Here is an 18241-nt window from a genome sequence, read left to right on the forward strand (position 1 = left end):
TCTTAGAGCATTACAATGAAATGTGAAAATATGAATTAATACACTATTGTTAAAATTGGTAAACTGTAAAATATATTGATGGGTTCTTCTTGATTATAGTATTATTAAAACACGAAAAACAAAATATATTTATACTCATAGGGGTAATGTTCCTCATGCATCTAAAAGACTAAAGTGTTCCTTTTCAGCCTTAATTTTAAAAAAGGTTCTATACAGAGGCATGTACAGGAGAGGTAGTGCTTAACTTTGCCTTGAGGGTTAGGTTAGAGGAATGGTTTCCCAGAAGAGATCCTTTTTGGATCCGAGTCTTGAAAAACTAGTAGTTGGCCATGGGACTACATTCCAGGTTGTGGAAACAGCATATGCAAGGGTATAAACAAGCACAGCATATTCAGAAATTTCAAGTAGGTTAGCATGGTACAGTGTGAGTAGGGAAGTATTGGGAGACGAGGAAAGAGATGGAAGGGCCAAATTACGAAGGGCCTTGTCTGCTGTACAGAAGTCTTCCGTCATTAGTCCATAGGAAATGGGGGGCGTTGTTGAAAGACTTTAATAGGGCAGTGACAATTATCAGATTTACATTTTAGAAATGCTGTTCTGTGAAAGTGGGCAAATGTCTACCTCAGTTACCACACAGGCTGATAATTCCCAAATTTATATCTCTGTCTTTCCTCTGTTCCTCCTTTTTTTCCCTCCCCTTGGCTAATGTATCACCATCTGCCCCAGAGTCCTTTTTTTTTTTTTAACTGCTGCTCTCTTAACCTTCAAGTACAATTGGTTATATCTAAAGGGACCAGCATAGTACCTTGCATAAAGTAGGCATTCAGTGAATAAATGAGCATGGAACTTTTGTACTTCAGTTGGCTTCTATCTCATAAACTCCTACAGTTGGATCAGACTTAGAAAGTAAAGAAATATAGCAATGAGTTTGAGTTCTTTTCTTTTTGTCTACCTTTTTCTAACAATAGATTTTATTTGGCTGTCATCCCTGAAGCTTTTATTTTTTCCTAAGTTTGAATAGCCTGTTATAAATATCATGTGTTTTATTAGCAAATATAGTGTTGGGTTTAAGACTGAACTGTTCTAACAATCTGAAATATGATAAATGCACTAACAAGAGTCCATTTTATGTATTTTTACTTATGTATTATCTTATGAAGAGGTGGCAATAACATTTTATAAATAATGATATGTAAGTGGCAGCAGTTAACTAAAAGTATCATAACGTTTGATACTTGTTTGAGAAATATAAGATATATTTATTGGAATATTAACTCCCATTTAACTGCCAGTATGCTTGGGCCCTGAGAGCTAATGTAGAATGCTGTTGCTGGGGCGCCTGGGTGGCATAGTGGTTAAGCGTCTGCCTTCGGCTCAGGGTGTGATCCCAGCGTTCTGGGACCGAGCCCCACATCAGGCTCCACTGCTGGGAGCCTGCTTCTTCCTCTCCCACTCCCCCTGCTTGTGTTCCCTCTCTTGCTGGCTGTCTCTATCTCTGTCAAATAAATAAATAAAATCTTAAAAAAAAAAAGAATGCTGTTGCTTTTTTGAAGTATGATAGAGGTTCAAAAGTGACAAAGAACCTGGAAAATATACCATAGAATGTACAGTTGAAAGTATTGATTCTGGAAGTGAAGTATGCGGAGTTAATAAAAGAGCAAAGGAGAAAAACACCCATTTTGTTTTAGTAAGAACTGTAGAAGAAAATTCTGATTTTATAAAACTAACTACAAATTTAGAGGTGCGGATTTGGAGTGCAATTTATTTATTTATTTTTTTGCCCTTGTTCATTCACCTGCTTTTGACTTTGAACTATAACAGGCACAGACCTTCTGTCATTCAGACTTAGGTAGGCTTAGTGTCTAGGATTTTAGTACATAGGAAATGTAATGTGGAGCCTCTTTAATCTCTTTCAATAAGTCACTTCAAGTCTACTGATGCTTTCTGTGCCTTTTGAATTGATGCTTTGAAGCTGAGTATTGGGGCAAAGGATATTTGAACTTGGTGCCTGGTATGATTGATATTCACCGCATAGTAAGAGGCAGTGCTGCTCATTGCAAACATTTCATCATTTATTAAATAAAGGTGGAGATACATATCCTAGTATTCAAAAGTTGAAACTTGGATCACTTTGCATTGAATGAACTCATAAACCATTAGAAAGGTGTGGAAAACCGAGGCAGCATAATTTGTTTAAAGTAAATCTAAAGACTATAGTTTAAAACAGGGTTTGCCAAACTACAGCTCCCCACCCCGACCTGTTTTTCTAAGGCCTGTAAACCAAGAATTTTTACATTTTCAAATGGTTAGAAGAAAATTAAAAAGGTATTTTGTAACATGTGAAAATGATTCAAAATTCAAATTTTAATATCTGTAAGTAAGGTTTTATGGGAACACAGCCACACACATTCATTTATGTATTGTCTACCGCTGCCCTTATGCTACAGTGGCAGAGCTGAGTAGTTGTGACAGACTGTGTGGTCTGGAAAGCCGAAAATATGTACTATCTGGTTCTTCACAGAAAAGATGTGCGGTCTGGTTAAAAGATGGTGTCAGAAAGGTGGAAAGGAAAGAAAGAAATTATATAACCAATGGTACATATAAGTACTATACAGTCCTTTAAGAAAAGTGTTAAATGAAGGATGGGTAAAGGGAGAGGCTCTTTAGCCTAAAAGAGGTGTTTGGGAGGTCTGGTGGTGGTATGGTGGAGGCATGAGAGCTGCCTTGTAATATTGGAAGAATTGACAGAAGAGGGAATCAGCTTGTACTTTGTGACTACAAAAATTAGACCTACAACCCATTGTGGGAAGTATAAGGCAGCATTGCATTAGGGAACATTTTTAATTTGTCCAAAGGTAGAATAGACAACCTTGGGAGGTAGTCTATTGGTAGTCCTGTTGTTGGAAGAATTCAGACAGGCCAGACAACTAACTAGGAAGGACCTAGTAGAATGGATTCGGCATCCACTTAAATGAAATGTAAAGATCCTTTCTAATCTTGAGAGTCTGTGATTTTATGAACTCACACTATTGAGAGTCTGTATCAAGGGAAGATTTCCTAGTACAAAATACACTTTTGATTACATCACTACTTCTGCTCAAAACTCCATTAATGAGATCCTATTGGCAGCTAAATTAAGTAAAATTCCAAAGTTCTTTGCTGTTAATGTCTAGGTTCTTTGTCCTTTGATCCAAACTTAGCTTTATCTGTCACTCTTATCCTGGACAGCATCTCCCAAATAGGTTTTGACCAAGCGTTGTTTTAGGATATGCAAATCTGTGATATGCAGAACACAGGTTCTGTGTTCAAATAGATTTGGGAAACTCTGATACTGATTCTTGCCCTTGATGCTTCCAATCTACTTTAGAGTACTAAAAGCTCTGAGAAGTCCTGCCCTGAAGAAATTTGTTAAACTTTTTAAAAATCCAGTATCTCCCACACATGATGAACACAATACTTTTATTTTCTTGCCACAGATACTAACACCAGTTTTCCATTTGTCATTTTCTTTTTATTTTTTTTTGAAGATTTATTTATTTATTTTAGAGAGAATGAGAGGGAGAGAGAGTGTGGGGGAAGAAGGAGCAGAGGGGGAGGGAGAGGTAGAGAATCTCGAGCAGACTCCATGCTGAGCACAGAGCCTGATGCAGGGCTTGAACTCATAACCGTGAGATCATGAGCCAAAATCAAGAGTCGGATGTTCAACTGACATCCATTTGTCATTTTCTTATTCTCTTTGGTTTTTTAATTGTTTTTGCATCCTCTCTCTTCTTCTTGTGTGCTATTTTTCTCCCTCCAACTTCAATCCTAAATCCAGTGTTGGGAAATGGTAAGAGAGATAATTAGACCACAGAACTGAGGAAATAGTTTGAGACCACATGAAACATTCCCTGTAACCCCAGGAACATAAGAATGTAAAGAGGTATAAGAATTTAGGAGAATATGGATGTGAAAGGAGAAATCATATAAGATGAGGTGCTTTTGATATGAAACTTTTTGTAGTCAGTTATTCAAAAGGCAAATCACCATTTTATTGGTAATCTGGCCTTTCACCTTGTAATTTCTGGTTTTAGCTAGTGTTCTGTTTATGATACCATCTGTTTAGTTAGGCAGTGCTTAAGCATGTGAATGAAAAATGGGGTTGGTATTTGTAGAGAAAATGACATTACCTATGCTAGGAAGGTAACATCCACACTCTTCCACTCCTTGGTGCCTTTCTCTTGAGAGGGTATTTTTCTGTGTCTGGAGTAGTTAGTGACATGTTAATAGGAACGAAGGTAAGAACTTATTATACAGTCTATTTATAATTATTTGGAGATGTTCTACTTCCCTGCATATTGAGATAATCTCAAAAGCATTAGTTTTTTCCCCTGAATAACCTATAAGAACCATGAACATTTATCTAAAGATATCTGCAGTCACTGGCAACTATTACTTATTGAGAATAATAACAGCCAGAGGGTATAGCTTAATGATTCAAGAATCAGCTTCACATAAAGACTCTGTCTAGTCACCCTAGAAACCAACAATCAAATCTCATCAGGGTCAACTTAGCCCTTTTTGTAATAGATAAATTGAATAACATGCTGTTTAATTTGTATGTGTGTTATTGAATGAAGCTATGAAGAATATTGTCTGCATAGTAAAGATACCACTATTGTTTTGGTGAGTAAGGATGCTATTTTCCTAAATTATTTAACCTTGGGTAATTGGGGATGCAGAAGAAATTTTAATGTAGCAGGGTTTTGTAAGGTTATTTTTAATAAATAGTAATATTTTTAAAACATTAAGGAGGATTTGTTTTTCTGGATAGACAGTTTTCTGCCTCCTTTGGGTTTGAATTTTTAGAAAGTAGAAAATGCTTGAATAGTTGATAATCTTTCTATATGTATCATTTCCTATGTTGTATGTCATTTTTCTGGCTTGTATTTGGAAAGTTAAAGCTGTATTAAAAAGCCATTTGCCATTTCTTAAAAGCATTATAGGTTGCCCAGGACCTAAATGTTCATTGCAGAAAATTTGGAAAATACTGTCTAGTATGAAAATGAAAATAAAAGTTAGTGTTGGACCTACTTTCAGAGATAGCTGCTGCTGACCACTTGTAATGTGGTAGTTACTATTCTCTCAGCTGTTTTTCTGTATACATGTATACAGTAAGATGTGTCTGTGTATTTCATTTTCTTTTTGTAAAAGATTTTATTTGAGAGAGAGAGTGAGAGGGAGCGCACACACGAGTGGGGGGAGGAGCAGAGGGAGAGGTAGAAGTAGACTCCCCACCGAGCAGGGAGCCCAACACAGGGCTCGATCCTGATCCCCGGACTCTGGGATCTTGACCTGAGCCAAAGGCAGTTGCTTAACTGACTGAGCACCCAGGTACCCCTCCATTTTCAAATGATCAAAAATTTAGTTCTCAGTATTTCCCTGCTAAAAATAATACTTCTCCAAACATTCTTTTGAAAATTTTTGTATACATCTCTTATTTCCTTACATTAAGTTTCTAGGAGTGAAATTGTTAGTTCAAAAGAGGAAATTTTTAGATGCTTCATTGATATTCCCAAACTGCTTTCTAGAAAGGTATAGTGTATTTTTTTTAAGATTTTATTTTTAAGTAACCTCCACACCCAGCGTGGGGCTCAAACCCACAGCCTGACATCAAGAGTTGCATGCTCCACCAACTGAGCCAGCCAGGTGCCCCGAAAGGTGTAGTGTATTAGTCTGCTTGGGATGCCATAACAGAATACCACAAATGGGGTGGCTTAAACAGAAGTTTTTCACAATTTTGGAGACTGGAAGTTCAAGATCGCAGTGCTAGCAGGGTTGGTTTCTGGTGAGATCTTTCTCTCTGGCTTGTAGATGGTGCCTTCTCACTGTGTTCTCACATGGCCCTTTCTCTGTATGAGTGTGGAGAGAAGTATCTCTGGGTGTCTCCTCCTCCTCTTATAAGAACACCAGTCCTGTCGGATTTAGAGCCCCACCCTTACAACCTCATTTAACATTAATTACCTCCTTAAAGGTTTTATCTTCAAACATAGTCACATTGTTGTGGGGGTGTTAAGCTTCAGCATATGAACTGGGGGAGGGGGATAAAATGCAGTCTGTAACAGGCAGTAACATTGGCATCCCATCATCAGTGAATCAGAGTTCCCATATCCCCATCTTATTGCCAACACTGGATCTGTACACCACATACACGTGCATGCACATATCACTGGCAATTTGATAAAGATGGCATTGTTTTACTTTGCATTTCTTTGACCATTAGTTTCAGTGAAAAAATTTTTAAATATTTGGGTGTTTTAATTTTTTGTGAGTTTTCTATTCTTATACCTTGGCCATATTTTTGTTGGGGTTCTTAATTACCAATAAACCTGCATTTTCATTTGTGTGTGTAGCTATTTTGTATGTATCATTTTTGCTTATACAGAAAAAGAATACAGGAATACTTTAAAATGTTATTTATCTATGATTTACCTTTAAATACAGCTGACTATACAGGGTTAATATGTATGAGTACCTATATTAATGAATCATATGTTTAATGCTCACCATACATTCATAAAAACCGTTTATAATTTGGTTGTATTGATTTGCTGGCAGTGAAATATAGGTAGTGGCAAGGTTAATGCAAAATCTTTTCAGCTATTGTTTCCTGAGATACACTCCTCAGAACTCTAATCCCGCAAGACATCCTGTGAGAAGAGATTTCTGCTGGTTGAATAGCTTTGGGAACTGCTTGCATTCTACATCGCCCACCTAGTGCTTGACGGTGCTCGTCAGGAACTTAAATCTCTGAGAAGCCCTGGAATAAGGAAATCTGTTTGACATTTGTAACCTGAATACTTCCAAAACTTATTTTGGCAATAGGACATTCCCCCCCTTTTTTTGTTTATGTGATTTTTCTTACCTTTTACTTTTGAAATGATTCACAGGAAGTTATAAAGATATGTATAGGAAGGTCCCATTCACCCTTCACCAAGTTTTAACCAATGGTAACATCTTGCATAACTGTAGTACAGGGTCACAATCAGGAAATCCGTATTAGTACAATCCATAGAGCTTATTCGGATTTCATTTATTATACATGCACTCGTGTGTGTGTGTGTGTGTGTGGTTCAGTGCAGTTTTATCACATGTAGGTTTGTGTAATCACTCCCTTATGCTAGCTCTTTATAGTTGCATGCACTCTCCCACCTTTGCTAGCTCCTGGCCACCATTGATAAGTGCTCTATTCCTAAACTTTTGTCATTTCAAGAATGTTCTATAAATGGAATAATATGATATATAACCTTTTGAGATTGGCTGTTTTCACTCAGCATAATTCACTTCAAGTTCATCCAGGTTGTTGTGTGTACCAATAGTTATTTCCTTACTATTGCTGAGTAACATTTCATGGCATGGATAGACCACCATTTGTTTACCCATTCACCCACTGAATGACATTTATCCCCCCATCTTTTTGGTGGAATCTATTAATATCCTGTATGAATACCGTCTGAAGTACACCAACTTTAGAAATTCTATACTACAGAAGTGATACCATTAAATAATTACTACTTTTTAAAGATTGTGCCTCAGTTGCAGAAATTAAAAGTCTTTTATTATTTGGTTTAGGAATTCCAGAGACGCTGTAATACTCTGATTTCATTGATTGAGAAAGAAAATATGGAAATTGAGGAAAGAGAGAGAGCAGAAAAGAAGAAACGGGCAACTAAAACTCCAATGGTAAAATTTTCAGCATTTTCCTAACTTTTAGGTAGATCTCATTTTTTTTTACATAATTAAAATGCCTATATTATGTTTAATGCCACATGATACCTATTATAAAAACTGTTTTTATGAAGTGCTAATTTGTTTTTGACAGAAAAAGGGTACGCTACAACTGCATTCCCTGTTTGTTTATAGAACATATGGTTAGGAAATCCCTAGTAACAGGGCTCAGTATTTAAAAAAATGCCTCATGACTTTAAGTAGAAGTATAATGCAAGTAAAGTCCTTTGAATTGAGACTCTGGTTGTCGTGGGGGAGTAGGAGAGGGGTGGGGTGGGATGGGATGGGCTGAGGTTGAAACTGGGAGTTCTGACTTGATCATATAAGTTTTCTGATCTTTGTGGAACTATGAGTACAAATGAGAACTTTGAGCAGACAGCAAAGCTTTACTTGGTTTACTTGGTAATAAATTAACTGTTGAATAATAAGATGACTTGATTTTAATCTAGTCAGGTTGCCTTGTATAGCTACAATTTAAAATATTCTTTAATAGATCATATTATTTGAGTGTGGTTAAGTAAACTACCATATTTCATCAAGTTTAAGATGCTTCCTATTGTAAGACACAGCACTATTTTATGTTACCACTAAGTAAAACTGCTGCCAAGTAACCAAATTGTCATCAATTGTAAGATGCATCCTGATTTCGGATGCAGTGAATAAAGTGAAAAAGAAATGAGCATCATAGAATATATGAAATATGATATTTTCTTAATATCTATCATACGGTTTTAAAAATAATACATTCATAAATAGCATTTTGCCCAAAAACTTTAAGTATTAAGTAGTTCTTTAAGATGAGAGTACATTTATAGTACCATGTGTAAGTAGACATTTGCTGACTATTTTTGATGGGTATTTTATGTCTTTTCTTAAAAAAAAATCTTTGAAGGTTATTTTACATTGGGTTATATATTTTGTCGGGCTATATAGAACGTTAACTGTGAGTATAACATTTAAGTGAATATTCATGTTAAAATTTTTTTTTAATGCATTTACATCCTAGATTTAACATTGTTGGGCCATTTAAAAATGTGCATATTGGAGCAGAACATTAAATCTGTTTCCATTTTAGTCACAGAAAAGAAAAGCAGAGTCAGCTACTGAGAGCTCTGGAAAGAAGGATGTCAAGAAGGTGAAATCCTAAAGCCTAGAAATAAAGTTTTAAATGGGAAACTGCTATTTTCTTGTTCCCATCTTCAAATGCTAATTGCCAGTTCCAGTGTATTCATGGTACTCTAAGAAAAATCTCTTTGGTTTTGATTTCTTGCATATTTTATATATTTTACAATGCTTTCTACCTGAAATGTGTAGCTTTATATTTTATGCATTCTAGTATTTTTGTGTACTGTATTTTGTGCATTTCATGTCTTCATCAAAATCCTCTCAGTCCTTGTTCTTTTGAAGCTTGTGCTGAGGTTTTAGCTTTTCTATGTTTTATATGCCGCTGCTTTGAAAGAGAACCTAGATTCTATAGCTGTATTATTGTTGTTTCATACTTTAAATTTATATGGCTGTGGAAAAATGAATTAAAATGATTTGAGGAGAAAGACTTTTTCACTTCTTTGTTGCTTTCTTTTCTATTGAGTATGGGCTTGTATGTGTTACTGCATACTGTGATTAGCATAATAATTGTTTCTTTTGAGGTCATCTAAATATTTTTTTCCTAAAGGAATAAAGGGTGAGAACAGAAAAATATTAAAAAAAAACTAATATTTGATACTGTGCTTGCTGTCAGTATGCGTTACATTTAAATTATTCTCTAAATATTCAAGTGGGAAAATATAATAAAGAAATGTCTATAAGAAATTTAATTATTTCCTGTGTTTTGTGCAGTAGAAAAATAGTTGTGTTTATTGAATTGTATTGTTCACTACTATGTATTTGGTTGAAAGTTAAAGCTTTGCTTGCTGACTTGTGCGTGGTCTTCTGTTCCATAGAGCCAGTTCAGAGGAGTCTGGATATAACATGTAAATTTATTAACAACTGAGTTAAGAGTATGAAATAAGTGCTATGCATGTAGAAGAAGGGGGTCTGGCTTCTATAGGAATACAGTTATGCTCGGATAACAAGCAATCTCAAAATGTCAGAGGTTTTATACACCAAGAGTTTATTTCTTAAGCACACTACAGATTCCACGCAGGTCAGAAGGATATGAGAATGGGAGGGGACCTGTTCCACACAGTCACCCGAGGTTCCAGGCTGACTGAGGTCCAGTGTTTTGTATTGTCGCTGTACCATCTGGGACATGTGGCCTTTTCAGCTGCTGTTGTAGGAGAAAGGCTGAAGAATCTCATGTAGGTTCTTCATTACCTAGATCCAGAAGTGACACATGTCCCATCCATTTATATTTCATTGTCCCAAAGTAGTCACATGGTCCTGTGTATGTGAAAGACGGCTGGCAAATGTAGGGGAATAAGTGGAATGTTTTACATTACTGCCTCTGCCACAGGGCCTGTTGGCTCAGAAAAGAACCTGTGTCTCTCACATGGAACTGTAGGCATGTGATTAATCAGAATTGAGGTCAGGTTATAAGGGAACAGGGAAAACAGATTGGAATCTAGTATGAAACACATAGTAAATAAGTAAAGTTGGGAATGCAGGACAGTGATTTTAGTTATCAAAACAAGGTTTGGATAACTGAAGAGTTGCTCCCTCACCCTACCAAAATCCTTTGCATCTCCTATCTGATTCTGTCACTGGCAAAACTTGGGTAGCTGTGAAATTCACACCCTCAGTCTTCTCATGGGGTTCTGAAACCTAGGAATGGATCTAGAATGACAATCCACTGTCTGCTAGACTCTTCCAAGTCATCATTCATTGTCTAGATTTCATATTTCTTACTGCCATGCTCCTGATTGGACTCCTTTTACTGTTTCTACTCTTAGGACTTAGAGTCTTGTACTCTGTTGGAAGTTGGGGTAAAATTGAGGTGCTATTAAGTGATGAAGTCAGGATGATATTAGATCAGGGGACCAAGAAATACCCAAATCTGTCCTTGACTTTACTACCCTTTCTGTAAGGTCCACAAAGAGGTGAAGGTAAGCAAAGTAATACTTCAGTAGCTGGTGCTTTGGCTCCAAACTTCAATCCAGAGCTCTTAAGCCCAAAATAAAATCTTGGAATTCTCTACTCATTGAGATTTAAACGCTATAGTTACCTGGGCTAGAGAAAATGATACCTGAGAGGGTTTTATTAAAACCCTAAAGTTTTGTGTACTGAAAAACAGTGAGGGTCTTGGACTCTGATCAATCAGTTCAGCGTTTCTTTTCTTAGGAATTAAGATGCAGGGTGGGAGCAGGTACAATTAGGATCTTTAAACTTCTTTAATGGAAATTTAACAATCTCTGCTTGTTCATTTTCTGTTAACCCAGAGGGGTTAATAGCTAAGCTGTATGTGACTATCTGCTTTAGGGGAGGAAATCTACAGGTAAGTTCCTCCAGCCTTTTCATGGGGCCATTTTCCTGATCCATATCATGGCTCTTATGAGACTTTCTTGGACCAAAGAGAAAGGAAATTCAGCTCTCCAAGATGTTCAATGAATACCTCTGGTGTCATCCTCAGAAACTTGTGAAACGGTTTTATCCAGGACATTGATGTAAAGACCACACTATATTTAGTGAAAAATTCACTACCTACTCTATTTCTCATTTTAGATTATGTACAGCATTGTTGTTGAACAGAGCCTACCAAGGAGGCCCATACAGTGAACACCAGATGATAGCACAGTCCAAATAATACGATGTTGGGGATACAAAATGCCCCGAGTCTGTATTTGAAACCTATTTTATTGTTAGTTTTCCACAGAGAAATTAAGGTATGATAGACAATTTAAAAGTCCTGAGAAAGAAATCCCATTTCAAACAAGGGGCTGAGACTGATGGGGTAGTAGCCCTAGACCTGGCTGCCCTGTTGGGGAGAAAGAGCAGGACATTCAGTTTACCAGCTGCTTGGAGGCCAGAGGAAGCAGAAGAGTGTGTTTTCATGAATACAATCTTATAAATGTACAATGATCCAGCCCACCGGCAGAAATGGTCCAGTCGATTGTATGGGAATCTGACCCTACCTGATTCCTTCAGAATGTGCAAGGACGGAAGTGAGTAGAAGAACAGGGACCCTGAGTGTTTTCTTCACTCAAGACCTCTGTAGAAGACAAGAGGTGAATAGGTTTTCCCAATAATCCTCCCACAGAGGCACTTGGAAAGCATCTATCTTGATCCATTGGGTACTCAGGCTCTAATTCCCTTAGAATCAAAAGAAGGTGGTGAGCTCAGTAATCTCATTTGCATAATAGCCATTTGTATCTCAGTCTTTACTGCACAGCTCCTTTTTCTGCTGGCTCCATGGCCTATGAGTGGTTATGCTATATGGAAAACCTGGGTACTTGTTGCGTTTCACAATTCTCCTATGAAATATGCCCCCAGATTTGGTTCATTGTCTGAGACCTCCTAGTTAAGAGAAGTTATTGCAGCTATCTTAGTTGCTGGGTATTCAGTTTGAAAAGCCTGTACTCAACTGGTGGAACTATCTACTGTCACCAAAATAAAATGCTATTATTTCCCAATTACTGACAAAGGCCCCCACTGTGCTCTATTGTTCCTCCTCTATGGTGCAGTAGCCAGTGCAGCCAGCTATTTCAGATTCCTGTGCAAGTTTCAAGGCCCATGATAGTGCTGGTGTCCACATTGCTTTCTCTCTAGCTGTTCTTATCAACTCCTGAAATCCTCAAGTTGTCATCAAATTTCAAACTTCCATCAGTATTCTATTCCATGTCTCCTTCATATAGTCTGCCTAAGCTATCCTCCCCAATTGACAAGGGGTAAGATTTTCATGTGGTTCAAATACATGTAACTAATGCTATTTGTCATGTCCCCTATCCCTCAGGCTTATCATTTCTGTGTGCTCTAGCTGATTTCTAATTGCCAGTATCTCTTTGTCTAGGGGCTTTGTCTGAGAACTTTATCAGAGGCCTTGGAAGGCTTTTCTACCCTTTGTACGATAGGTTGGGAGAGCTAGAGGGTTAACACCTCTGAGTGGCTCTCAACCAAAAACTAATTTGCGTTGGTATATAAGTACCCAAACACTCTTACCCCTTGAATAAGGTCTCTCTTAGGTATGTGATCTATAGGGTTCCCCAGAGTTTACTCGTGGAATTAAGCTCCAGTCACTCAAAGTAGTAGCTGTGTTGATGACATACTTTTTATTGACTTTTTTCTTTCCCTGTATCACTTAATTCCCTTGTGGATATTTTCTGGGGTCAACTCCTAAATACTACTACTTGGATGAGAATCTTACCCAGGGTCTGCTTCTGAGGAAACCCAAATTAAGACACTCACCTTGTATACATAGTTCTTCTTAGCCCTTATTTCATTAAAAGGTATAATGTTTAGGAGAGTAATGACTGGACAGTATATCATTGATCTGTTCTTAGAAGGTCTACTCCTATGTGGACACTTAATAGGTAATATGATTGCATCTGGGATATTCTGCCCTGGCACAAATGCTGGGTTCTGATTTCTCTCCATAAACAAAGGAAACTTTCTCATAAACCAACAGTTTATGGCATTGGGAATTATCATTAGGCAGAGGTTAAAGGGTTCCCAAGATTTTGGTAAGGCCAAAGCTAGTGCCCAGGCTGTGGTCTCTGGAAGTGTTCTCCATGCTGGTTAGTGCCTCTTTCCTGTAGCAGTGGTCCATTTAGATAACTGGGCCAAGTGTTGGCCTTTCTCCCTGTACTGTGGCATATAGCCATTACAACAGCCTGGTGATACTAGGCTTTTTCATCTGTTGGCCTAGTGACCTGATGATTTGTCCATTTCCTGATACATTACTTTCCCACTGGGGAGACTTTCATCTAAGCCATTGTAGTCAGATTCAAGCTGTGTATTTCCATGGACTTTCAACCTTGTCTTCCTATTGCCAAGACATGCTTGGTTAATTTCTCATCTTCTTCCCATGAGATGGGTATTAGAATTTGTCCATATAGGACTACCAAATTTTGTGGTCTATTTTTGAGGATCTTCATTTACCCATGGAAGGTTGATGGTGAGTGCCATGTATGTGCAGTTGTCTACCTCCCATCATGAATACAGTTTTGAGCTAATATATCTCCTTTAATGGTAGAGACCAAAGCCTGTTTATTATATCTAAGATAGTAAAGATCTTTGCATAAGGTCTTATCTTTTCTAGAATATTTGGTATGTGACCATCATCATCATCAGTTGGTATTGATACCTTATTCAGTTCTCTCCTAGAATCAACTATAAGCCTCCAAATGCCATTTAGTTTTTGTACTGGCCATATGAGAACATTGCCAAAATACGATAACTTACTCATTTTCTTCTGATCACCAAGAGTATTCCATCTACTGTTTCTCAGTATGTGTTAGCTATATTGTTCACAGGTAGATGGTCTCCCTTACCTTCATGAGGGATGATTGCAATTAGGTTTGGGTATATCTTTGTAGGTATGTCCTTTTTTCTTTCATATGTCTATCCTGGTTTCTAAGATCTCAAGCTTTATTCTTTTTCTTCACTTCCTAATTCTTCCCTAGCTTGCCTCCCATCACAACTAAAGCTCAAAGTATCTCCTGGTTAAGAGCTTTAAAATACCCTGTAATCATTCTATCTGCTGACCAAGGGCCTTCCACCATTTCCAGGCCAACCCATTTCTCAAAGCCAAGGCATTCTGGGTACGGGCATTACTTAATATCTTTTTGACTTTTTTTCTTTCATTATATTTTCCTCTCTACCTCAAAAAGTCTACTTTCCCTGTGCAGCAAAGGCCTTAATTCCTTTCTTATTAGTGAACTCTACCTGCAGTGATTGTATCCACACTCTGAAGCCTCTGAAATCCACAACCGCGATTAGACATTTGACCAGTACTCACTGAAGATAACTGATCCGGAAAGCCACTGCAAGGAATGTATTTTCTCCTGGTTAGGCCTTGCAAATTGTAAGGGCTATTTCTCTTACTCTATCCCTTTATCTTCTTTCCACAAATTTATAGATTAGGATTTAGATATTGCCCAAATTAGAGACAACATGAGAACATATGGTGGAGAAGGGACTCAGAAAACTTTGGAGAAGGCATATGACACCCCAGAATTTCATCTTGCCATCATTCTCTCTTTATCCCTGGATGCAGGTTAAAACAAGATTTAGAGAATTTAGAGTTTGGGCCTTCCATCTAGTTGGCTATGTGACCGTTTAGATCTAACAATCCAATAGGCCAAAAATGCTTATTTTAGGAAGACTTAGGTCATGTTTTGGACCTTGCTGCTCCTGCAATTTGAAGTCTACCCTAGCTCCTAAAATGAATATTTGCACCAATACTGGCACCTACCTGTTACACATGGAGATTATATTCTGGGCCTACAGAAGCAGTGCTTCAAGTTGGAGGACTGAACCTCAGTCCCTCGTGAGACTTTGCTCTCCAAATGTCGGTTCCTGGGGCACATACTTGGTTTGTCTGCTGAGATCATGTCAATGTTAGGGGTGGAGGTGAGATGTAAGCACTATTAAGGGATGTAATTATGATGGTAATAGACCAGGGGACTCAGGAATACTTAAATTCTGCCTTGACCTTACCATCTCTGTGTGTTCCACAAGGGATGTATGTACATAAAAGAGTGGTGAAAGAAAGCAAAGTAGCATTTTATTAACTGGGACTTTGGTTCCAAATCCCAATTTAGTATGCTACTGAGTTGGGCTTGAGCACAAGGAGGTTTAGGGTAGAGGCTGCCTGGAACTCAGAACCAAATCAAGATGAATAGTTTAACATTTCCTTTAAGCCAAAATCAAATCTCAAAATTTGCCATTCCAATGAGAATAAAACCTCACAACTACCAACTCCAGAGGGAATGAATCCAGAAAGAGGTTTTCTATCCATACGGGATTGTTTAGATTCCCAAGGTTCTACCCATTTAGAAACTCTGCTTCAAAAAGTGTTTGGGAATCTTACCCATCAGTTCAGCATTCCTCCACTACTTGTGTAGGAAGGTAGGGAGAGGACCACAGAGGAGCTCTGAACCCATTCTCCTGGAGGCCAATATGGACACTATGCTTACTCTTCCTCAATGCTCAGCTTCTGTAGCCAGGTCAAGTCCTACAGCTTGTGATTGTTACATGTTGATACAGGGTTAGGACATTGACTAATACAAAAGGTATCACAAGAGGTACCATTACAGAACACAAACTTGGTAACTTCTAATGAGAATCATATCACCTATGTGGGATTTCTTATCATCTATCAAATTTTGTGGTTATTGGTGAGACAAAGTTTATCAGTGAACAATAGTTTATCATACAACAGTGTCACAGTATTTTGAGTCTTCTCTTCTGGGAGATGGTAACGGTAGCCAGTCATGATAGTAGGAGAAAAAGTGATGCTTTTCATATGCATTATAAATGCACATTTACTGCTAAAATCTGAATATGCACGGACTATGTTTTTAAAACATCTGTTTTTATTTTGTAATTTTTTAAAAAAAGCAATGTAAACTATGAATAATTTGCATGCCATAATTTTCCTCACATGGAGATCTTCCACAATGCTAGGTAGGTGCTGGAGCATAGCAAGCTGCACTGCCCAAGACTTATAGAACTGTAACTAGTGATAGTATCTCCCAGAATGCAGAGTTTGGACTTAATATGTTGAAGGAAATATTTGGAATTTTGTTCAGAATTGTCAGCTTCGGCCTTTGAAGACAACTAATCTTGGTTTGGTTTGGTTTTATTTAGGTTCTGTTTGAGTTAAATTTTATTGCATAATAAACCACTCTAAAACTTGGTGGCCTAAAACAACCATTTATTTTTATTTTTTTAAGTAATCTCCATGCCCAGCATGGGGCCCAAGCTCCAAACAACCCCAAGATCAAGAGTTGCATGCTCTACCAACTGAGCCAACCAGGTGCCCCAAGACAATCATTTATTTAACTTGCAATTCTGTGGGTTGGCAATTTGGGTTGGGCTCAGATAGGCAGTTCTTTTGTCTTGACCGGGCTCACTCATGTGTCTTTGGTCAATTTCTGATCAGTTAGGTGACACTGGTTGTGGTGGTTGACTGATTGTTGGCTTGGTCAATGGGGGTAACTCAGCCACATATATCTTATCATCTGGTGGGTTAGCTTGGGCTTGTTCACATGGTAGCTTGGCAGGGTTCCAGTAGAAACAGCAAAACTTGCAAGGTCTCTTGAGACCCAGGCTTAGAGTTCACACAACTTCTACTAGATTCCATTGGTCAAAGCAAATCATAAGGCCTGAGCAGATTCCAGGAATAGAGAAATTGATTCCACTTCTAGATGGGAGATACTGCAAAGTTATATTGCAAAAGGCCTGGATACAAGATGGCTGTGGAGGGGAATCTATCGCAGGCTCTTTCTGTTGAGATGTCCTGATTAATAATAGTTAGTGTATGACTTACAGTCTTCTAGTAGTATCCCAAATTATAACATTTGAGTCCCCATGTGCATAGCTCAGTGGAAAGTCCAAAGTCTATCACTTACAGCCTTCCTTCCTGATATGTTTGTGAAGGGTGCAAAGATATTTTATTTTTGACTGCCATTTTGAACTAGTAGTCTTTTTGTCTACAGCCATACCACCCTGAACACGCCCGATCTCGTCTGATCTCAGAAGCTAAGCAGGGTCGGGCCTGGTTAGTACTTGAACTAGTAGTCTTTTTGATCTAGCAGTTTGGATCCCCCATGTATTTTGGTTCCAAGAATATTTGGATTCCCTGTTTCTGAATATAAGAATTTATATCATAATTATGCTAACAGAGGCAGAGACTGCTAATCGCTTCCCAATACACATTTTCTACTTCTTGCTTAGTAATAAGAACAACTATTTTCAGTTTTCCCACACTGTCACTTGGCTAAAAGACTACATTACCCAGCTTCCTTTGTAGCAAGGTATGACCACGTACTAAGTTTTGGCCAATGAGATGTAAAGAGAAGTGACATTGCAACTTCTGGAAAGTGTCCTGAAAAGCAGAAGTTTTCTTCATCCTTTCTTCTTTCCTCCTGGTTGGGATGTGGACTTATGGCTGGAGTTCAAGCAACCATCTTGAATTATATGGATGCACATCAAGGATGGTGTAGCAACTGGATAGAAGGAGCCTGGGTCCCTGATGACCACAGAACTGCCTTCCATCCCTGGGGTGCCTGCACTTCCAGACTTCTTTATCTTGAGAGAGAAATAGTTTTCCATCTGTTTAAGCCACTGTCTTAAATTTTGTTGTTAGTATATGGAACTCTATCCTAATACCCCAGTATTGGTGACTTTTTATTGAGCAAATTTTTGTTGAAACAAATTCCCATAAGCCAACCAAAGTCCTTGATGAATTTTCTAAATTGTAAGATAAGCCATTTCCATTTTTTTCCATTTGTACTTTTATTCTACTGAACATATTTTCATAGGGATTGGTTTCATCTTAACTTTATAGTAAGGATTTGCCTTATCAGTAAATTATTTT

General features: G+C 37.8%; 1 protein-coding gene across 10 annotated transcripts in view; it reads left to right on the top strand.

Annotated features, from left to right (window-relative positions):
- Positions 1-18241, top strand: part of SMARCA1 (SNF2 related chromatin remodeling ATPase 1) — a 734807-nt gene that overhangs the window by 59639 nt on the left and 656927 nt on the right. For 3 of the 10 annotated variants that reach the window (XM_045788732.2, XM_045788683.2, XM_045788692.2), the window contains 2 exons: positions 7612-7722; positions 8843-9581. In XM_045788732.2, the coding sequence (XP_045644688.1) occupies positions 7612-7722; positions 8843-8914 (183 nt within the window). In that variant the 3' untranslated portion in view covers positions 8915-9581. Of the gene's footprint in view, positions 1-7611; positions 7754-8773; positions 9582-18241 lie in introns of those variants that run through there. The other 7 variants (XR_015723364.1, XR_006777961.2, XM_087859788.1 and 4 more) reach the window with 4 other exon arrangements.

This window comes from Ursus americanus, chromosome X (assembly GCF_024610735.1).
Source record: "Ursus americanus isolate L20-20 chromosome X, mUrsAme1.1.p, whole genome shotgun sequence".
Lineage (NCBI taxonomy): Eukaryota > Metazoa > Chordata > Mammalia > Carnivora > Ursidae > Ursus > Ursus americanus.